Source organism: Sinocyclocheilus grahami, unplaced genomic scaffold (genome assembly GCF_001515645.1).
Source record: "Sinocyclocheilus grahami isolate Dianchi unplaced genomic scaffold, SAMN03320097.WGS_v1.1 scaffold151.1, whole genome shotgun sequence".
Classification (NCBI taxonomy): domain Eukaryota; kingdom Metazoa; phylum Chordata; class Actinopteri; order Cypriniformes; family Cyprinidae; genus Sinocyclocheilus; species Sinocyclocheilus grahami.
The window spans coordinates 243,129-267,131 of NW_015505330.1; the positions used below are offsets into that span (position 1 = coordinate 243,129).

Here is a 24,003-nt window from a genome sequence, read left to right on the forward strand (position 1 = left end):
TTGGTATTTTTTTATTTATATAATATAAAAAATCACATTAAATAAGAAAAATGCATGCCAAAAATAAATGTTTAAAAATAATTACTTTATAAAAGTATTGATATACATATTTTTATTAATTTATTCAGTAAAAATAAAATGGTTTTTGTTAAGGTAATTTTTAATGATTTTTTATTAATATTAAATGTTATTTTTACATTACAAGACATAACAAAAATACAAAACATGCAATCTCTGCAGAATGAAACATAATATGAACTAGTATAAGTTAAGCTCAATCGACAGCAATTATTTATGTGAACTAATAATGATTAATTGATTATATCATTACTTTTTTAATCATAAAATGAAAACTAGGTGTTATGGTAATATACTTACAATGGAAGTGAATAGGACCCACTTTCAGAGATTTTACAACAAGAGACATGCAGCTTTTAATTTTCTAAAAACACCTTCATCCTTCTGTTAAAACAAAGTAAATCTGTTTAAATAATTTTACAGTCGTTTTAGGATTAATAGTATTACATTATCATGGCAAGTGGATATATACGTTTACACAGAAAAGGCTAGTAGTATTTTTTTCCACAGTAAAATCATATTTACATGCATCTTGTGGCTATACTACTGAAATTGAGAGAATTTGAATGCTTACAGATTGGCCTCAGTTCCACTGTAAGTGTCTCACTGTAAACAGATTTTTGGCTTTTCTATATAAAAGGAGAGACAAGTGGAAATTACTTTGTTGAAATTGCGGTATACAACATTATGCCACAAAAGCTGTCGATTGAGCATAATGTGTACCAAACCCAGATAATTCCTTAAAAATGTAGCGTTGCATCTTAGAGAACTGGAGCAAAAGAAAGCCAAACAGAAGTAGAGACAGCAAGAAACAGGAAGAGAGAGAGAGAGCTTGCATTCCTACAGAGTATAATCACAGTTTATTTGCAACTGGTGTATTACTCAAATATGCTGCCCTATGAGAGGAGGAAGAGACAAGTGAGCAGGATGGACGGATAAATAAACAAAAGGCCTGCCAAGAAATGACTCTTCCTCTCTCTCTTTCCCTCAGACTGGAGGAGGCAGCCGTTCTCACATACTCCCCCGTCGTCCATCCTGTCGTCATCGCCGTGTGCTGTTTTCTAATCATCGTGGCTATGGTGGGCTACTGCGGCACACTCAAGTGCAATCTGCTCCTACTGTCTTGGGTAAGAACTGGGAAGGAAAAAAAAAAAACGAGGACAGCAGGAACATTGTGTGGTTTGGAATGTGTGTGGTTTTGTGTACCGAGAATATTTTAAGTTTAGCTGGCAGTGACGTTGTTGACCCCAACCACCACAGATTCCAACAAGTCATGCTTTCTTTATCCACGTATCCCCTCTGAGACCGCCGTGTCTTCACTTCATACACTAGAGGGGAGCAGAGAGAGAGAGCACATCCTTATAGTCTTCCTCAAATATTTACTTGTGTAATGTGATGTATTTCCATGTGAAATTGGGTATTTGATGAGATGAAATTGTGAGACGAAACTTGATTTTTTTCACTGGTAACTGATTGGATTGTGAAAAGTGGCCTTTACATATGAAAATGGAATCAGGTAGTTAAAACATACAGTAAGCGATGATGATGTCAGCAGAAAAGGAAAGTTGTTTTAGAGTCTGAGTAAATTTTATTTTTTTCATGAAAGTCTGTTTAGACTATGAAAAAGGTCATTAAAAATGTCCAAACTGCTCACTGCTAATTCGCTGAAATTGAAAGTTAATTTGCGTAATCTGATGTGGAACACAGAAATATATTTAATAAAGTGTCCAGGCTGCTCTTTTTCGTGCAATAAAAGAAAAATAATTTTTTATTATTATTATATATATATATATATATATATATATATATATATATTTTTTTTTAAATGTACTAATAATTAATTATATTAATATTTCAAGCAATATATTAATTTTATATTTATATATATTTACACTTTTTAGACATGTATATGTATGCATATATATAATGTAATGTCAAAAGTTTTTAAAAAATTGTATTCATGCATTAAAAATATTTTTTTTATTATTAGTTAATATTAATTAATTTTTATTAGTAGTACTAGTATTTTTTATTATTATTTTTTTTTTACATTTTTATTAATAAAATACAAACTTTTTTTAGTCAAATGTTTTTGCTTTTCTGGAATAACAGATAATGATTAATCATGCACAGTGAGTTGTGCAACATGCAATAATGGGTCAGTATGTTGACTTTAAAGACACCATAACATTAAAATTGACCATATTTGCCATAATCGTTTATGTTGATGTAACAAAAGACTTGTAGGCAGAAAATGTTAACCAATAATATCACAGCATAACATTCATATTCTAATCGAATCCCGATGGATATGCTTAAGTCCTGCCACTGTTATTTCCCCCCAAATATTGTTTCTCACTTTCACAAATATGTCTTTTTATAGAAGTTAAATGCAGTGTGAATTCAGTTTCATGTAGTTTTGACTCCACTGCAGACATGTGTGTATAAAACTAATGTCACTCATTTCAGAACTACACTGGTATACTACAAGGCCATATCTTTCTTATATTAGATGTCACGGTGCACCCTGCAGCTAGTTATGCTTATCATCAGAATGTGTCTGTCAGATGATAATAACCGCCTCAGACACTAGTAGCAACTTGTCCTATAGGTGATGGAGGCCGAAAAGCTCCTGCGTCTCTGAGACAAAGAGTTAGACAGCAGTAATGTGTAAGCACTGCACATCAATCAACATGATGGACTGTCTAGGAGAGCCAAATAGAGGGCACATAGTTATATCCATTGTGAGAGATTTTTGTGTGTTTAGACGGATATGTTGGTGACATTATGACTTGTGAAATTGCACGATCTTGACAGGCTGTTAGCACAGATGATATAAATGATTTGGGGAGGAAGGAAAGTCCACCCTCTATCTGACCCTTCGAATTAAACAGGCTGTTTTTCCTACTTTAAAATGACAGTCCACCCAAAAAATTTAAATCTGTCATCATTTACTCACTTGTATGTTGTATGTCATTACAAAACCATTTGACATGGAACAAAAAAGGAAGATACTAAACAAAGCATCCAGGCAGAGAGAGCAGGCAGAGGGCTGTTTTGTGGCTCTCTGTCCCAGGTGTGTGGGTTTCCCGTCTGCTGACCCAGACTGAGGGCCTGTTTTCTGGGACTCCTTGGCCCATCTCACTCCCTCCTCCTCCTCCTCCTCTCTCTGGGTCTCCATTCATCTCCTCAGGAGCCTTTCTCCTCTCTGCCCCGGCGGGCTTGTGTTACCCAGCGGCTCGGCGACAAACAATATTATCTGGCTGAGATACAATAGGTAAACCAATCCAGGAGGAGAGCTGGAAGACATGAAGAGAGGAGAGGCGCTTGGGTTACGTGGTCACTCTATTCACTAGCCGCGCTCTCACCGAGTGCTGCGACCTGGCCGAACACACACACACACACACACACACACACACACACACATTAACTCAAACACTCTCACACACTCTTTATCCTGTCAAAGAAAAGAAGGCAACCGGGAGATCGTGAGAGCAGAGAGAACTTCATATTAAACATCAGTACATGGCAAGAAATTTAAGGCTACGTCCACGTTAATCCAAAATTATCATTCCATATGGTCTAAAATGCAAAACTGTCATTTTTGTGGTAGGACAGCAATTGCGAGTAAATATTCTGCCATCTTTGCAGGAATATGACAGAATATGAAGAGTAACATTCATCTTTAGGAACATTATTAAAGTGAGCAGGCACAACAATGCTGGTAAACAATATACATATATATATAGGTTTACAATATACGTCACATGAATAAACATGCATCATAATTTTTAAATGCCTCAGTTTTTAAAGTCCACACTAAAAAGCAAAAAGCCTCGTATATCCTCTTAAGACAAAAATGCTGTCTAAGTGTAGACAAAAGGCCAAAATGTCGAGAAAAAAAATTCATAAATACAAAAGTTGCTTGCAATAATATTAAGAAAATAAATAATAAATTGTTAAGTTTTATCATTTTTAAAAACATTTAAAAAAATATTTAAAAATATATAATATAATAGTAATGTATATTTTATATAAGTACATAAATGTAAAAAAGAAATTAAGAAAATAAATAGGAAAAACTTTTAAAACCAGTTTTATTAATACATATGATTTTTTTTTACTGTACTTTTATCTAAATAAATTTACAATAAATAGCTAAAAATCAATTATTTTAAATGATACAAGTGTTATTGAATGATTAGGGTTTTTAAAAATTAATTTTAAGCAAAGTCCTATTTTGGTCATGCAAGACCAACATTCAACATTTCAGATCAGCAAATCTGACACAAAAAAAAACTACTGTCATTACAGATGCAGTGAAAAATTAAGATGAAAAACTATGGACAAAGTTATTTTTGTGGCTGACCTTATTGCATATGCATTTGTTGGAGTCTCCCTTTTTAGACGAAAAATGTTGCTTAATATTATAATAACGTACATTTCAAGTCTGTCCAGCCGATGTGTGGTCTTAAATATCCAGTATCAATCAATATGTATGAAGGCTAATGTTGGCCCATAATCAATACGGTACCAATATATTGTGCATCCCTAATAGCTTAAAAAGTAATAGCACATCTCTCCTCCATAAATCACATAATTTGAAGTGTCATTCATGTCCACAGCACAGTCTGTTCAAATCTCTTAACCGTAAGCAAACCCAAAAGCAGCAGTTTAACAGTAGCCATCTGTCAAAACAAATCTGATACGACTTTAGAATCAACTCGCTCTCGTTCAGTTTGCATGACTAAGTGATAAAGGGGGTGTAAATTGTTCCGGTGAAAAGGAAATCCATCCATTTCGACGTGTCCTGTTTTCTGTAACAGTAACAGCCAAAAAATGTGTGAGTGTGAAAGAGGAAAAGTAAAACTCTCAACAAATCAATAAACCGAGAGGTCGGCAAGAGAATGTAACCTCGCTTACCCTGAGAAATATATGTGCATGTTTGCAGATGAGCCAGCTTGTTGGGAACTTCCAGAGGTTACAAGTTCACACTGGACATATTTGAACAGCAGATATTAGCTGGGAAGAGTGTGAAGAGAAAAGGTTGTAGTTTTTTCGTGGCAGGCATCTGACAGACCAAATGGACTGAAATGCTAACACAGCAGTAGAACAGCCACAAATATTTAGTCTCCCCCAAATAAAGCTGTCAGATGGGGGTCTGCTCTGAATGCGGCTCCTAACACTGTCATTCATCTTGATAATCTCTCTTAAAGTGTGTGTTCAACAGAGGGGAACTATGTACGTTAAAGAGATTCTGAGAAAGACAGAACAGGAGGAGATGAGATTGATGTGTTAACTCACAGGGCCCTAAAGACAAAATCTGTGCATCTGCGAATGCAAAAAATAATCTTTTTGGAATTTTGATTATCTTTTGTTCCATCCATTCTGTGCATCCATACTGCATACTACATTTTTAAATAGGACAATTAAGCAAAAAATAAACAATTCAGATAGTAGTATGCTACATTTTTGTCATTATGTTCTCATTATGTTTCATATTTAAGTCATCAAGTGGTGAAATTCTAATGTTTTAAAATATATATATTAATAAACTCTCTCTCTCTCTCTCTCTCTCTCTCTCTCTCTCTCTCTCTCGCTCTCGTATAATTTATTTTACAATTTCAAAGATGATAATTGGGTACCACTTGAACACTTAAATATAAAACATAATAATATATAAATATTGAATTCCAAGACGATAATGTAGATAACTGGATGTCACTTGCTGAATGAACAAATGTTGTATAAACAACAGTGTAGCATGATATTTAAAATATTAATTGCACACTGCTACACATACAAAAAATAGCTTGCAATGAGATTAAGAAAATAAATAATAAATAGGTCAGTTTTATTGCTTTTAATGAAAAAATATATAATTAAAAAAAAATATAAATGTAAATTTTTTTTATATTAAATATACATTTTTAAATATAATATAATTTAATATAATATAAATTTGCATGCATAAATACAAACGAGGATAATGGATCTTATTACAAGCAAATTTTGTAAGTCGCTTTGGATAAAAGCGTCTGCTAAATGACTAAATGTAAATGTAAAATATTTACATGAATTTATATTTATATCCATATAATGTATTATATATAAATATATTTTATATATAAACATAAAATTTTTCTTAAATATATACATGCATGTGTGTGTATTTATATATACTAGGGCTGTCCTCGACTAAAGATTTTTCTGGTCGACTAGTAGTCATTCATTTGAAGCATTAGTCGACTAATTGCACATTTATTAATAAACCATTTAAATCATTATAATGAGCCTTTAACATAGCCTATAAGCTCTCAAGCACATGCATAAACCTTGCCACAGCGCACCGCAGAAGTAATGATTATGAATATGTCAGGGAAAAACAGTAAGGAGGCTGCATTAACATTTTAATAACGTGTTGATAAACTAGTGCTTTCTTTGTTCTCGGTTTAAGAAGAAGTTGGCGACACTGACTCGTCATCTCCGCAGTAGTAGATGCGCCTGTATGCATGTTTCATACAGATTATATAATCTGAGAATATTTGTTTTCCACTTGAATTGGTTCGTTTGAAAGTAGACATTTCACTCTCTATAGATATGTTTTCATATCTGTAAGGCAAATATAGTACACAGAGTTTCTGAGTTTTGCACTCAAGTTCACAGAGACCAAGATGGCAGAAAGCGCATCCTGTTTGCTTTCATTATTTTACAGAAGCACAATGTTTTGTTGTTATTGTGAGTGCACATAAATAAACGTAGAGTCTTTACAGATTCGAAATATGTATTACTCTTATCTGTATGACCAAAAATAAGTATTTTAAGAGCAAGTGACCGCACCGGTGGCTCCATCTGTATTGCAGTGAGCGCGCTTTTACACTCCACACAGACACTTCAATAGTGCACATTTTTCTAGGTTAGCCTAACATTAGATTAAGCGGCCATGTAAAATTGCTAATACTTACATATTTCAGATTTTTTTTTTCTGCGACTAAAAAATTTTGGTCGACCAAGCCTCTTCTGGTCAACTAACGATTAGTCGACTATTAGGTGACAGCCCTAATACATACATAATAAATATACACAGTACACACACATATATTATGTACACAAAATGTTTTATTTTGGATGCAATTAATCGTTGCCCAGCACTAAAAAATATATACTATTTTTTTATATTTTAAACAATTTATTTATATTTAATATACATTTTAAATATAATATAATATTATATACAGGGCTGCAAGTTCGCCACCGCTGATATACACGATTAAGGAGAAGAAAAAAAAGATTAACAAAATAAACAGGATCAGTTTCATCTTGACTTGAAAAATTATGGAATTGTGATCATTTAATACCTGGAAGGTCATGTCGAGTGGATTGTATAATGAGATGCAGTATGTGCTGTTATATTTGCATATTTTGCACAGTATACCTACTGCAACAAATAGTATGTCTAGTATGCTATTCTGAACACAGCCTGTCACAATTACGCAAAACTCCAGAGAGCCGACCTGAGAGACAAACCAGACCTCAGATCCCAGCATATGTGAACAAACACACACACACATTTGCTCTCCTTTCTCTATGTGTGATCATCAACACCTTCCTTCTGCCCTATTGTTTCAAAAGATATATTTAACCAAACTGTTTTCCTCTGTGTGTGCGTTCGCAGTATTTTGGCAGTCTGATGGTGATATTCTGCGTGGAGCTGGCCAGCGGAGTATGGACGTACGACGAGGTGCGTGATACTATGAATAAACAGGAATGCCTACACTCTCCTCTCTCTCATGTCAACAACATGGCCACCACACAGTCGTTCCCAGGAGCATTGGAATGAGGATCCGATTTCTAAGCCGCTTGCTTACGATCTAATCTTAACTATTATGACTTCAAAAGCCCGGCTCTAGCACATTTCCTTTTGGGGGAGTTAATAAGCAGAGCGTTTACGTTTATTAATGTGCGGATGGCGGGTGGAGTCATCTATGTAAATGCTCTAGTTGGCTCTTGAAGCAAGATTAGCATCAGGCTTTACAGAAACCTGTCTCTGATCTGTGCAGACTAAAAGATTTGATCAGCAAAGGGGAAAAGGGATTGCAGGTAGCATCTGCTTATGTTAGCCCAGGGATACTAGAGATAAGGCGCACCTCCAGGGGAAGAGATCACACACACCTGGCTTTAATCTAGCTTCTCTCATACAGACATACACAGCTACTGCTTGAAGACGCACTCTTATCAACAACCTAAAAACCTTTGTTGGGTGTGATGGTCCTATTGTGTTGTGGCCTAATGTGACCCCTGTGTGTGGGTGAGCGGGTGGGCAATGAGTTGGTTTACTCCGCCGCACCTGGCCTGGTTACATGTTAGCAGTTGTATCAACAGTGTATCCACTTCAACTTTCCTTGGCTTAAAGTCAACATGAAATGACATTCGCAACCCATCTTATTTCCGAAATGTGTCGTTTTTAACTCTTTCCCTGCCAGCGTTTTTGCAACAACAAAGCCACCGCTAGCATTTTTGACGATTTTCACTAAAATATAAGGGACCCCAGAATATTTTGTTGTATGAATATCTGAACATGCAATACTTAAAAATAAAGATCCGAGCCTCTACTTTAAAAAAAATCAGTTTTATTCTAGCTTCAAGTTTTCTTTTTTTATCAACACTTGAATGTAGGCAAGTTTCGTAAAAAATGCACAAAATGCTTATCAAATACTACATCTGAATCATATTCAGTACGATGATCAAAGCATACATGTAGATCGCTTCCATCAGCTTGCACAGTCGTTTACCACTTCCTGGATCGAGATTTCACTCGGTAACATTAGACAGTTTTGATTTGCTTTCATTTGCTGCTTATTGTCGATGATCGCATTATTTTTCATATGCATCTGCTTGTATATGAGATCACTCATTTTTACGTCTTCCTCGTCTGTGTTTTTGATCGAGTGATTCTGGGCTCATTCAGGAGATGTGTAATAGCGCCCCCAGAGTGTATAATAGTGAAAACACGGAAACCCGGAAAATTCTGTGTTTGGTGAAACTGAATATTATTGAGAAAAAAAAAGAAAAAAGAAGGACGAGACTTAATTATTAAAACAGAATTTAGTGGAATGTAAAAAGTGGTGATTCCAATGAAAAATGTCAACAACAAAAAAAGTACAAATTCCCTACTTACAGATCATAGGTTGGGGGACACCCCCCCCCCCCCAAAAAAAAAAAACCTTGTAAAAAAAAAAAAGTGTCAAAATTAAATACTTAAAGTAAATAATAAAATTAATACAAATATTTTATATTTACAATATTTTAGAATTATAATAAAAATAGCTACATCTAACCGTATTTTAGGGAAAAAGTCAACTTAAAGTAAATATTTGAAAAATAATATTTACAAAATCTGTTTTTAATATAGAAAGATAAATCTAATGTAATATATGCATGTTCTACTGTATAACATTCATGCAGTTTCTTTACAGTTTATATATGAAAAAAGGCCTAGATTACATTAACCAAAAAGGAAAGTCATTTTGGAGGTTTAGCAGGTTATTATGGTTTAATTTTTCTTTAGAATAACATGCAGTTATGAATTACTCACAATAAGCCCAGAAATATGTATTAATAAATTATATTAGTCGATTGTAATTTCATGTTGACTTTAAACTGACAAGCTTAAGCCAGTTCTGCTGAGATGACACATCTAGCCATGGGCATCATGGGTACTTATCATATGCCTCTCACCAGGGCCGTTTCTAGGCATAGGCGAGTTAGGCGGTCGCCTAGGGCGCCACCAGCTGAAGGAGCGCCAATGAGCGCACATACTGGCACTTTTAGCAGGGTTGTGATAAAGAGTGGCATGGTCACCCTGAAATATGGCTGCCGCCCCCACTGGATCCCCCAACATTATTGGGCTAGAGTACTGTCAATCTGACGATGCCTGTATGCCACTAGACCAGAGTGCTGATAAAGCTTTTATATGTAGTTTGGGGTAACAAAGGGGTTTGACTGAAATAATAATGCAATAACTGACACTTTAAATCAATGTTTCAAGAAACAACAACAAAATTTTTTAACAAAAAACAGATAAAAAAGTAGCCATTGATAATATCTAAACAATATGTAGTAGTATAGTATATAGTATCCAAATCAAAATGTAATAAAATTTATTTATGTGTGATTTATGTGTAAATTATGTGCAATGTCTTAGCCACTAGGGATTGTTACATAGTGCTATACAGGCATCTAGTGACAACACAATGATATTACAGATACTAAATTGAGCAAAATGTTTATCTTAACAGTCAATTTACAAATAATGCATTCAGATTTGTGGAACTCAATGCACTGAATCTCCACAAATTAGTGTCGCTACTATGACAACCAATTTGAATGTGACAACCAACTGGTGTCTGAAAAGAATTATATATATAAATTATCAATAGGGATTTCGCCTAGGGCATCAAATTGGCTTGAAACGGCCCTGCCCCTCACGATGGTTTCCGAGGTGTGAAAACAGAAGTGTCTCACGGGGACTGAACTGTAAAATGCCAACTAGTATATAAACAACACTTGCACACACACTTGTGATTAGAGCATTTCATAACTAGCCAATAAACTGGTCATAAGAGAGCCTAAAATTGGAAGTGTGGGCGTGTGGATGGTCCTTTAAACTGCCTGGAAATCACATTGTTTTTGTTATTGAGAAAACATAATTACTGTGCGTGTGGGGAATTGATTTTATGTGATTACAAAATCACAAGGGACAGTTACAAGGCTTTTAAAATTGTGAAATGATTCCTTTATGAATATTTCTCCATAACTCCCCCTTTCTTTCTCTCTTCAGCCTATGGTACAGAGGTCTGATATGATAAGTCTGAAGTCACGTATGCCTCATTTCGGCCTGCAGCGCTACCAGTGGCTAACACATGCCTGGAACTCTATACAAACAGAGGTGAGAGGTCAAAATCATCAGCAGCATAGCAGCTCGTCTAACACCTAACCAGCCGCAATGCAACATTTGATGGTGTTAAGTAATTCTAGTGTTGTCACTGAAAGTGAAAATGCTTAACATGCCATTTAGTCAGTGTGAAACATCTGATTTTGAAAAAGACTAATCCTTTTCTTTTTTGCATTTCTTCTATAGCTTTCTTCTTGGTCTAGTTGTCTAGTAAACCCGCCATTGTATATTAAGAAATATTGTTGGTTCAATATTATGAATATTGTTGGTTCTTTGTTTGCTTAATGTATAAATGTTAATGTTAATATACAGTTATGTGAAGTAGGATTTTGAACCAATTGCAATTCAGAATGAAAATATTATGAAAACATCACTGTCAATTACTAATTTTACAATGTGATCTTGTGGTAATTCGTATGCATTCTATGTAAAATGTGGTTCTATCGCTATAACATGGCTAGGTTTAGGTTTGGGGTTCTAAAAATCTAAATCACTTATTGGTAAAATGATAAAAATGCATATTCGCTATAAAATGGGTAGGTTAAGGGGTCTAAAAATCTAAATCGCTTATTGATAAAATGATATGAATATCTTCATTATATAAAATATACGTAAATATTTTACTTTTTTTTTTTTTTCCTAAAAATACGTAGCGATTTGTAAGTTTTAAACATTGAAATAGGTCTAAATTATACGTTTCAACATCAATAAAAACGTACAAAAATGTACGTTTTGTGCTTGTAAATGTTACGTATTAATGCCTACATATAACCAATGAGACCAGGCTGAATTTTCATACCTGCCTTACAGTTGAAGTGTTGTGGAGTGATCTACTTCACTGACTGGCTGGAAATGACAGAGATGGAGTGGCCACCTGACTCCTGCTGCTCCAATCAGTATCCGGGATGTGCCCGCCATGCCCACTACCATGACCTCAGTGACCTTTACCAGGAGGTGAGCTTATTTGGATGTTGTAACCCCCAAGATTTTTGTATTATTCCTCTAGGCCAGATAGGGATGATGATTTAGTTGTTTATTATTATTATTAGAATAATTAAGGTTACAAAACCTCTCATAATGAGAAAATGTACCAGTTTAATTGATATATACCGGCTGATTTGATCAGTCCAACATTTGTTTAGACTTGTGGCAAGTTGGTTAAATGTTGAAGTGAAGATGATCTGATTTCTACATGTGAAGGGCATAACAATAATGAAAGTCATAAATGTACTCACATGAAAGGTCTTCTTTTGTGGTCCAATGGTGTCTCGTGAAAGTCATGCTGCAACAGCCAAAGATGCTCGTCTGCATATATATATATACACACAAACAATCAAAAACATTGTCAAGTCTAACCTGGACAGATAGATAAACTTGCTAAATGAATTGTGGTGGACCACAAGCCATTTCTTGCAGTTTCTATTCATTGATTTACTCATCTGTCACAAAAATGTCATCTTCATTTTTGGAGCTTTTCTGCTCAAATATTGATATGCGTGGAATAGCATGTAATTAATTTGATTACAATTTGAATTGATTGACAGCCCTAATTAAAACATGACTTTGCAGTTGACTTTGTAAAAATGAGGCCAGACAGTGGAGAGATTCACTCACCTGCTGAGCGTGTGTTTAATCAAGCTGTATTGCCAGTGAGTGTAGAGCGACTCCAGCAGTGCAATTAAAGTCAGTCACGTAGCGCAGAGACGCACCTGTGTGTTGAGTACCAAAACACACTGTCTAGGACAAACCCAACACAGTGTCTCATCCAACCCCCTGCTCTTCAAATGCCCTGTCTGTGACTCGTCTGCCACACTATACTTCAGTCTTTGAAGGGTTTGAAAAATGTTTAAAAAGTTTTGAAGTTTGGAGGTTTCTAAGATAAAATGAGTATAAATAGATAGATAGAACAACAGAATGATACACAGAACGATAGATAGATAGATACACAGAACGATAGATAGATAGATACGCAGAACGATAGATAGATATAGATATATAGATAGAACAACAAAATGATACACAGAACGATAGATAGATAGATACACAGAACGATAGATAGATATATAGATAGATAGAACAACAAAATGATACACCGAACGATAGATAGAACGATGGATAAATAGGATAGATAGAACAACAGAATGATACACAGAATGATAGATGATAGATAGATAGATAGATAGATAGATAGATAGATAGATAGATAGATAGATAGATAGATAGATAGATAGATAGATAGATAGATAGATAGATAGATAGAACAACCATGTTATACATGCATATCTGCTGCCTTTGTTCAGGCCTCAGAAAAAGAGGCTAATTTTTTTTAATCCATAATAGTGTAAACATAATAAACACAGTGTGTTTGTAGTAAAACAGGCAGCAGAGCTCAGCTATTCAGACAAATCCCACTGCAGAAGAGTGAAAGCAGGGAACATTGATCACTAGAGGGAGAGTCAGGAGTGAAGGACTGAGGCTGTGGAGACTGATCCTCACCCACTTCCTGTCTCTTTGTCTCTCTCTCTCTGAGTGGATGACAGGGGAATTACTGCACAGTATAAATCCCTCACTAACAGGAAATAGTTTACCTGCCCTTCCACAATTCAGCATAGGAAATACCCAAAACACATAGGCACGCACGCGAGAGGATGAAGGTGTCGCATCGCTCGCATATAAGCATGGCAGCTGTTGCGCTGGCAGAAATGTAGGGGAGATTTACATGAAAACAACCTGTTAAAGCGGAAGTGTTTTTTTTTCTGTTAAAATACTTTCTTATATATCAGTTTAATGTGAAAAGACAACTATAGTGAGACATTAGAAGGTTAAAGGTTGAGCTTTTTGCGCTTGCTGCATTGCTTGACTGGCCTAACTTATTAACATCAGTCTAATCTGAATAATTTCTGACTGAAACTGAGAAATTTTATCCATTGGGAATTGATTGAATGGTGAAAAGTAGTTATTATGCGCCATAATGTGGCTAGACTAATAATGTAGCTAATGCTAATTTGCTAAAACAGTGTCTAAATAGCCACTACTGGTACCAGTATCTAAAACTAGCAAGGCCTGATATCAGGAGAAAAGAAGTTTCAAAATAAGAGTTTTTCCCCTTTGGAATAGCATTATTAGAGATTCATTAAACCAGGAAAGAAACAATGAAAACTGATTTTTCAAGAGTGTTCTGGCCAAGATATAAAGATAATTAAAGAACACATATAAAATTAAATAAAGAAAATAGTAAAATAAAATGAATAAAAATTAATTTAAAAAGCTTAAAAAATTGTAATTAAAAAGTAAAATTTTAAAATAAATAATGAAATATTAATTTAAACAAAAAATAAAAACTTTAGAAAAATGTGCCACAAATAAGAGAGACAAAAGTAATCAGTGACACCATATTTTCCACCCTTTAGTTTGTTCGAATTATTCAACCTAGAAACGTGCATTAAGAAATTAACTAGGGTTGACATAACTTAATTTACTAAATTTGTTTTCAACAGGGTTGTGGACCCAAGATCTACAGTTTTATCCGTGGCACCAAGCAGCTGCAGGTGTTGAGGTTCTTGGGCGTGTCGATCGGCGTGGCTCAGATCTTAGCCATGACGTTGACTGTGACACTCCTATGGGCCCTCTATTACGACCACAAACCACCTGACCCAGCATCCCCGGATGCTTTAATCCAAATGCACAGCCCTGCAGAAGACGCTCAGAAGCCCAGCCACTCACATCCACGAGCGCCTGAGGCCTGGGCCAACACGCCTGCTAATGGACACACCCAGTTTGAGATGGAGCAACTTTCCTAGCAGTGACTTCATGGTGACCCATCGGCTACTTCAACACTGCGGAGACACTAAAAACGACACTGAATGGATTGGACGGCAGTGAACTGGACCAGAAAATGGACCTTGTGGAATGTGAAGTAGTTCTGTGTGCCTGGATAACAAGATTTAGGTGGTGTGAACAGTTTTATAGGAAACTTTATATACCTGTGGATAAAGTGGCTTTTTGTGGTCATCACATAGAAGATGAAGTGCATTTACTGGGTTCTTCCTAAATAAATCCATTGCCTCTGTCTCTACGGACTTGAATTCTCCAGAGGGAGGCTTCTAGAATCAACCGTTTTTGCTTAAATCTTTCTTCCTCTCAGTGAAATGGCCCGTCACCACTTACACTGACATAGTAGCAAACCTGGTGATTTTAGCCACTATTTTGCCATGCGAGACAAGAATTGTAAGAGTTTTCTTTTATCGTAGTCCAAAATTGGCAATCTTTTAACATTCGCTTCACACTATGATCACAATTTACCTCAAGTTTGTTCAGAAAAATTAACTAATTCCTTCTTTCACCAAGCTACGACAGACTTCAAACACTCCGACTTGTTTTCTTTACTAGCGCAAAAGTTTGTGTGGTACTATTTAAATTCTTGTTTGAACATTCATATTCATTTAAATGAGCATTCATGACAATTTTGTCTAAGATATACAGTGTGACATGCAAAACAAAACCAGTTTGCGTTGGCTTTTCTCAACCGGTTCATATTCTGAAATCTGACAGTCATAAAGGACAGGAAAAATACACACACACACCAACACATACACGCACACATATACACACACACACACACAGAAACACACATGGACACAAGTTTGAGTCTTAATGAGATTTTTCAGTTGGAATGAATGACGTTGGTGCTAAAAGCTCATTATGAAGATACTAGGATACATTTGTGCGGGTTTTCATGTCTTAATTTAACAGCTCCGTGATTTGATTCATATGGACTGGTGCATTAATGAGTGTTTTAGATCTCAAAAGTAGTAATCATTTTCTATGCAGTAATAGTCTGCACAAAAAATAGGTTATAATAGGGTTAATCTCTGCTGAAAGTTTGAGAAACCTCTTGCATGTGAATCAGTGCATTAAAAACGTCGAGATGGTGTTACTCGAAACCTGTGTGTGTTTGTTCATAGACAATTCACATTTCAGCCAACATAACGTGTACCCTGAGAAGTTTGAATTCATTTATTTTTATCATGGATGAATCAAAGGAGCAAATTATGGAAGGTCTTGAACACCAACAGGTTTAGGGTGGATCAAAAAAAAAAATAGATAAAATAGATAAAAATAGATAAATATAAAATTTTATTATTTTATACTACACAACATATTCTACATATTGTGTAATATATATATATATATATATATATATATATATAGGACCATGTGATATTTCAGTTTTTCTTTTTTAATAAATCTGCAAAAATGTCAACAATTCTGTGTTTTTCTGTCAGTATGGGGTGCTGTGTGTACATTAATGAGGAAAAAAAATTAACTTAAATGATTTTAGCAAATGGCTGCAATATAACAAAGAGTGAAAAATTTAAGGGGGTCTGAATACTTTCCGTACCCACTGTATATATAAAAACTTACATATATAAGTTTCTATGTTTTCAATTAAGTAATCAAAAGAAATGGACATTTACTCTCGCTCTATATATATATATATATACACATACATATACACGTGTAGGCGGAGTTTAGGGGGCGCTGGGGGCACTGCCCACCCAGACGAGAGCCAATCATGATTTTGTCTGAGCTATGAGTAAAATGTAAAAATTTAATTATTTATATTTTCTCTTTTTATTTGTATTATCTTATTATTTTAGTGGATAGAATAAGTAAGTTTTGGGCTAAATTAATTTCTAGTATATTTAAGCCCCATCCTCGCAAGCCGCGACTCATGATTCTTAACTTGTCGTCGCGATAGGCTACATGAGAGGACTCTCTTTTCTTTATTTTCCCGCTTTAGCAAGTTAACTAAATAATGGAAATTCGTTGTATTTTTTAATAAACTCGCGAATAAAAATGTGGTGGACTGATCACTGCTGGCTGAATTGGACAGGTGATTTTCACATGAAGCGTTGGCCTCAAGTGTGGCGTGTGACGCAGTATTCAGTTGTAAGAAAAACGGCATCAGTCCTCTCTAGCATGTATGCAAGTCTTAAGATTCACCCTTAGCTTGTGACCACAGTTGCCAAGTCCGCGTATTATACTCGACTTTGGGCTTCCTTTTTTGTAAAGTTACGTGAAAAAAATCCCAGGTCGTGGGTTGCGGGTTTTTGGGCTTATTTTAAAAAATATGGTTGCTTGTTAGGAAAACTTGACAAGCAACTTTGTTTCTTTTCATTTATGTTCACTGTATTCTCCAATGCATTGATTGACACTGTCTGCTCACAGTTAATAGCACAAATATAAGTGCTGTAGCGTAATTTGTCAAATATTCCGCCCCCTCCTCACGCGCCTTCTTTTTGAACGTGATTTTTTTCCCCTTTATAAGGTAGCCTGATTTTTTTTTTTTTACAATGTTTTTGTAATGTATTAATTATCACGGCCTGTAATAAAAAAACAAGCAAGCCTATACTAATACTAAGAGTATATTTGGTTCGAATAGCCAATATTTTAGTAGGCTATAAATATGTGGCTATGTTACAGCTCCCCTTTGAATCTCTTGTGTTTTTCTCCTTTTCCATCTCTCCAATCCTATTCTTCTAACAGGTGATTGGAGATGAGTTTTGTTCCTGCTTTGTTGCGGTTTGCTGATTTTTGTAAAATAACTTATGTTTTTGCTTTTCAGATAAAAGGGTAGTTTCAGTTTAATATGTTGCAGGCTCATTTATTGGTAATAAATAATTGATAATAAATAATATTGATGATAATAAATTATCAAAAAATATTGGGCTTGTTTTTGAAGCTGTGGTTGCTTGTTTGTCTCGCGAGAGTTGGCAACAGTGCTTGTGACAGCTGAAATGGATCTTGTGAAATGTGCGATCACATCGCCGATCACTCTTGAGAAACTTAAAGATGAAGTATGGAAGGACAAATATCCAAACTTTTTCAGACTACTGCAACTTGCACTCACGCTGCCCGTTGGTTCGGTTACATCAGAAATTTCTCAGTTATGAGGAGAATAAGAAACTGGCTCTGAGCTAGCACACAGAGAACGATTTGACTGAAAATTTATCAGAAGAGATTAAAGAAAGATAGTGGCCATCTACGCAATTTGGAAAAAGAGGCGGCTTTTCTGCATTAGGTATGTTTTTTTTACTCTTTGTACAGCAGTTATTGTTCATTCTAAATGTATTTGTAATGTAGAATATGTGTTACATAAATAACGCATACACATAAAAGTGAAACTCCACCTACGACACACGCATTTTAAATGTGTTTTTTAAAAATATATTTTTTAGATTTTTATTTTTTCCCTTTGGAATAATGTGCACTGATGAATCACTCATAATATTACTTGACACGTGCATTAGGAAAGTAAAAATAGTAAATTATGATTTCATGTTTCGTAATGTTTCCAAACAACCATTCTATTGTGCTAACTCAAAAAACTGTTACATTTTAAAGGCCTAAAATTCCTTATGAGTAGCCAAACATTTGTCATAACACTGCAAGGTCCAGCATATTTCACTAACATGTATCTGACAGATAATTCACCAATTTCATGCCCAGCAACAACCATAACGCTGCATTTCAAACAACTGAGGCATGCAGTGGAGCCTGGTTTCCTTACCGCGCAGTCACTTCCTCTGAATCAAGCTGATTTTCTGCAGAGTGCTGTGAGCATTCCAGAGGTGTCACGCTTAAGTGCTACTGGGTGGAAACACGGGTGGAATTTTTGGCCCCGCTCTGGACTTGATGGGAGACATCCTTGGCTGAGGGAAAGCGAAGGGATTTAGCTCTGGCCTGCTTCATGAATTTTAACAGATGTAAAACAATGAATAAAACATCTCAATGGATAGTGCACTGAGAGAGGAAGGAAGTAGACACATGGAAAAAGACACAAGCTATGTTTGAATATACCACTAGAATACTGTATATTGCACTGTATTCTTCATAGTAATGCATCATTGCAACACTAAACATTTCAAGCAGTAGCATCGTGAATTTCTTTCACAAGATCTTACGTTTTTTTATATAAATGTCTTAAATTGAACATAAATGTCTTAAAGTGACTCATACTTCCATAATTGGACATAAAACAGCATAGTAAATAAGAAATAATGTGGGAGGGGCTTGATTTTATCCATTAGAAATTGATTAGTAAATGAGTGAAAAGTGAAAAGTCAAGTCATAAATATAGTAATTGCAAGTTTGTGCGAAACTCGAAATTGTAGATTGCAATATTGAATCTCAATTTGAAACACTGATCTGTAATATAGAAAATACAATATATAGAGAGATCAGTGAGCAAAAATCTAGTCTGTAGCAAATGGTCTAAAGTTAAGTTTTTTAGAAAATTATTTTTTAATTATTTTGAATTCCAATGTAGTTATCTGGGTTTAATGCTCACAATATAATTATTTTGTTTAGGCTACTTACTTCCTCGTCATGTTTCCAAATTGAATGCGTGACGTCAAAATAACGAACATCCGACTCTGAGGTACAAGTTTGCCAGTTGCACTCGAAGAGAGAATTAATCTTTTGGGCGTTCATTAAAATAACATTAGCAAGTTAGCTTTAGCCAACGAATGAATTCCACTCACTCACAGAGTTTGCTACAGCATGCTAATTCAAACATAGCTTGTGGAGAGCTAGAAATGCTTCTGTCAGCTTCCTCTTTCCCCCACCACTCATTGCCAGTGGAGGATCTAATTTATGAATCAGAGAGGAGCACACAGGATTGCCGTCACACAAGCTTACAAAAGACATACTGTTTCCTCTCTTGTGGCTAACACCCCCCACTCTCTATTCATCTCCTGCGTGAGAGAGAGACTGACAGATAGTGTAAAGCTAGCCTTATATCACATTAGCTGTGTGTTCGCAAACTGTGGTTCTTTCCAGCCAAAGACACCAATTGAGATTGGTCGACTTGGTGTCATTCGCTGTTTAGCGTGGGTGCAGATGCACAGAGTGTTTCGCACGGACTGTACTATCATATAGACAGTCTCGCTCCCTCTTTCCTTTTGCGGAGTACAGTAAAATGAGTCAACGGGGAAATAAAACCATTAACCTTTCACCTCTCCGCAAAAATAGCTGCGGAGAAGACAGCTGCAGCTTGTATGAAGTCCAACTTCAATATCCCCCTGTGTGCGGCGAGGTCCCCCTCCTTCTGCGTCTCTCAGATACGGTCTCTTCCTACAACCGACTTCAAACGTCTCAATTACCCTCAGCGTGATGGGAAATATGCTAATGCATAGCACTATCGCTCGCCTGCTGGGAGCTCACCATAGCCCTGCAGTTGGCTTGTTCTGAACAAGCTCGAAAAATAGGTGCAATCCCTTGCCTTCCGGCCCTCCTCATCCCTCGATTCCTGTGTATAAAGGAGGAACTGAGCGGTCATCGTATTTAGGACGCTCATGTGTAACGTAATCCTGCTAAGTGCCTATAGAGGTTGAGACCATTGCCTCTATTAAAGTCGGTCCCTTTAAACATGCCGCCTGAGAAATGTGTGAAATCTGAAAAATGGGACAGAGGGCCCTGAAGAAATTGATGCCCAGCTGGTAATGGAAGAGAGTAAAGCCTTGCTGACTTGCTATTACTATTGTTTCTACTTACGGTAAGAACTTTGAACAACCCCCTAAACCTAACTATTAGGTAATTTTTGGTATGATAGCTTAGCTCAAAAATGTCCACACAGTTACTGCTAAAATTTGTGTGTGCAATCAAGATTTTACAGAGACAGACTGTACATTTTACATTTTCAGCAGTATGCTAACATATAAATGCTAACGAAGCTAGCAGACACAACATAAATGGGTTTCACGAGGTCTTTAAAATGACTAGAAGCCTGCTTCCATCTAAAGTATAAGTGTAGAAAAGGGTAATTGTGAGTTCAAAATAGTCACACTGTGACATAATTGCAAAATAAAACCATTATTTCAAGATATGGAGTCACATTGTGAAATATAACACCACAACTTGAACCGCAACTTTATCCAGTCGTAACGTTATATTGGACAATGTGACTTTATTCTTGCAATTATGACTATGTCTTGCAGTTGCAAATTTATAAAGTTGTAATTTGGAGATAAAGTCATAATTTCCTTATTTATTTATTTTAAGGTGGAAACATGTTTCAATAATTAATTAGGATTAATAAAATGATCACAACACCATTGTCTTTTTTTTATCTGTATTTTAATAGGACAATGAATTAATTCTATTTATTCATAGACACTGCACCGGACTAAACAACTGGTTTGTATTTTTTTTTCATTGTTTTTAAATAATTCATATATTTTAATGTCCATAACACAAGCTGTAACAAATTCCAAAGGACCGTTGTCACCTGGTAGTCATTTAAATGTACATTATATCACAAACAGGAAGTCTGCTTTAAAAGTCCCTTGTGGATCCCGAAAAAAAGCCAAGTTCTCAGAGTCTGTGAGCGCATACACTCTGTCAATCCTGTCCTCCAAACAGGAAAAAATTAAATAAAATCTCCAAACCTAAACAGATGGTCCAGCCTTTGCGGTTGTTGATTTAGAAAGTAAAATGTGAGACATTAAATTCTCTGTCCCTGGAAATTAGGAGAAAAGAAGAAACAAATAAATTTCACTACACCGAAGAACAAATTTACAACACAGGTGCACTAGCAACACTCTCTCATAGTTTTCTGTTTTCATCTTTTCTTTTTTGTATTTTACAACTGAAATACATTTATAATATATAATCAACACCATTTGAGTTTTAAAAATATGCATTTGTGAGATTCTATTCCCCGGGTAACCCTTTTAATACAAAGCATATCTTTACAAAAAGAATTGTTGCATAAGTCACATGGTAAAGCAAGAATTGGTGCAGGCATTGAGCAGGAGGGCAGTGGTGTGTGTGTGTGTTTGTGTGTGTATTGAGCAAAGTGCATTAAGAGCTCCTCACCACAAATTGCACTGACATCGGTATAAAAAAATATCAACATTATAGTCTATTTTCTTGTTAATTCCAGACATTAAATGGCAGAGAAGAGAGATTTAATCTTTCAGGTGCAGAGATTTTTTTTTAACACTTTTTGATTAATAATAACACGTTTTGGAAGAATCTCACAGACATGTTTCTGTCCAAAATCAAAAGAAATTATATTTTGCTTACATAAAGTCTAAACAGATTTTGTGCATTATTTTCATGACAATTAAGCACGACACCCCCAAAACTGTCATTACTGTACAATACAATTTTCATTACAATTTACATTTCTGAAGTATTTTTTACAATCATTTGAAGCATTATATATTTGCTTTTAAAATACTGTATTACAGTAATGAAAATCACCATTGAGAATGAGAATACAAAAAGGATTATGGTAATGAGAATTTGCATGGAGTGGAGTGTGCTTAATTATCATTAAAATGTGTTTATTATTATTTTTAAAACAAGCAAAGTATAATTTATTCTCTTTTGATTTTGGAGTGAAATAAACCTGAACGTGACTTTGTGAGATTCACGTTTTAAGTTCAACACTAAGCGTGTTCGGCAGATCACAATGATATAATAATCTCCAAAACAGTACTAAGAATCTGACTGGATGATTCTCAACTTGATGCCATTATCCAGAAAAAATAGACAGACTTTAGAATGTTTGCTTATAAAAGTACATCTTTAAAGGGAGGGATGAAAAAGAAAGAACTTGAAAAAAATGTCCTGGACGGGCTCTATGCTCTGGTCCACGCTGGCCCGTTTCACCATGTGTACGACAACATGCACAATAATTTTAACGAAGATAATAAATAAGCACGTTATTTTTCTTTTCACAGTTAACTCGCAAACTTTGGAGTATAAAACGGAATGGCTAGTATTAGAGCTCAAGTCCACAAGCCTCCACTGTCAGATTGAGAAAGTCAAATATATTAAAACACAAAAGGCGTTTCCTTTTCCGTTTAGCTTTTTGCCACCAAAAAAACAAAAAGGATAACAAACATCTCATCAGGCCAGGCAAGGAGTGAACGCAACATGGGTGGGACAGAGAGAGTGTGAGGCAGGATTTTCTCCATTTATCACCTGTATCAACAGGTCAGTCTCTCAGAACAGCTGTTTTCACACACTTGTTGGGTTGGAAAGATCTATAACTAGGCAAAAGTAAAAAGCTGACATTCTGACAGAAAGAGCCAATCCTTATTGCTCATGCCGAATTGAAAAATGACAAAGACTTACGCAAAACATGCAAGAGATCGGTCTCGATCACACACACACACACGCGAAATCATCCGACCGCACACCCTAGTAGAGCCCTGCTTTACTCAAAGAAGTATCAAAAGTGTGTGTATAGCTGTCTAAAAGTTTTTAAAATCCCGCCCCTGCTGGTACACTTCTTATTCGTCCCAAAATCTGGCGATCCCATCAGATTGAAGACAACAGATTCAAAGACTCACAATACTGAAAAATTATAGAAGCTGTAACAACCACAATGGTCATTGTTTTCCTCTATGGGTTGAGTGAAAGCCTACTGGACCCCAGCGTGAGTCACATGACGTATGGGCCTAGAGGTGGAGCTGATGGAGCTCACAGAGTCGGAGAGCTCTGGGCGGGAGCCGATAAAAAAAAAAAGGTTCAGCTATCCTGCTGCAATGCCTCCTCCACTACACTAGGGGGTTCCATCGATCCTTTCCGCTCCAGCGTCCACTCGCTAAATAAAATGGCTAATGGTCACGACGGACGGTCTATAATGCCGACACCCGGACAATGTTGCTTTGCAAGAAGTTGGGCGAGCTGGCCGAGTCTTCGCCCTCAGGCGTGGTCACAGGTGGGGTGGGCATGCTGATGACAGCGGCAGTGATGTAGGACTGCTCTTCCGAATTCAGGGGTACTGTCTCCTCAAACTTGGCATTGAGACAGGAGCGGCTGTGTTGGAAAAGAGAGGGAGAGAGAGGGCGGGTGAGAATACAATCCAGCTGATGGGCAAATTCTGCCAGCTGTTGGAGGGATCATGATAGCGTTCCCAGAGTATGCTGGCATGAGGGGGGGGGGGGGGGGCC

At 36.0% G+C, this 24,003-nt stretch overlaps 2 protein-coding genes and 1 long non-coding RNA gene across 4 annotated transcripts in view; 1 reads left to right on the forward strand and 2 right to left on the reverse strand.

The window, feature by feature from the left end:
* Window positions 1-16,126, forward strand: part of LOC107592202 (tetraspanin-12-like) — a 20,360-nt gene extending 4,234 nt beyond the window's left edge. Inside the window, exons 4-8 of the mRNA XM_016281607.1 lie at window positions 1,070-1,205; window positions 7,754-7,819; window positions 10,919-11,026; window positions 11,843-11,986; window positions 14,530-16,126. Coding sequence (XP_016137093.1) covers window positions 1,070-1,205; window positions 7,754-7,819; window positions 10,919-11,026; window positions 11,843-11,986; window positions 14,530-14,832 — 757 coding nt within the window. The 3' untranslated portion in view covers window positions 14,833-16,126. The remainder of the gene's footprint in view (window positions 1-1,069; window positions 1,206-7,753; window positions 7,820-10,918; window positions 11,027-11,842; window positions 11,987-14,529) is intronic.
* On the reverse strand, window positions 3,028-18,666 carry LOC107592203 (uncharacterized). The gene is made up of 3 exons (XR_001609954.1): window positions 18,606-18,666; window positions 12,268-12,337; window positions 3,028-3,459 (listed from the first exon to the last, which is right to left on the reverse strand). It is a non-coding gene; the product is annotated as an uncharacterized lncRNA (long non-coding RNA).
* A 3,783-nt stretch (window positions 18,667-22,449) lies between these two features.
* Window positions 22,450-24,003, reverse strand: part of kcnd2 (potassium voltage-gated channel, Shal-related subfamily, member 2) — a 118,430-nt gene continuing 116,876 nt past the window's right edge. For both annotated transcript variants that reach the window (XM_016281606.1, XM_016281605.1), the window contains one exon: window positions 22,450-23,869. In XM_016281606.1, the coding sequence (XP_016137092.1) occupies window positions 23,689-23,869 (181 nt within the window). In that variant the 3' untranslated portion in view covers window positions 22,450-23,688. The remainder of the gene's footprint in view (window positions 23,870-24,003) is intronic.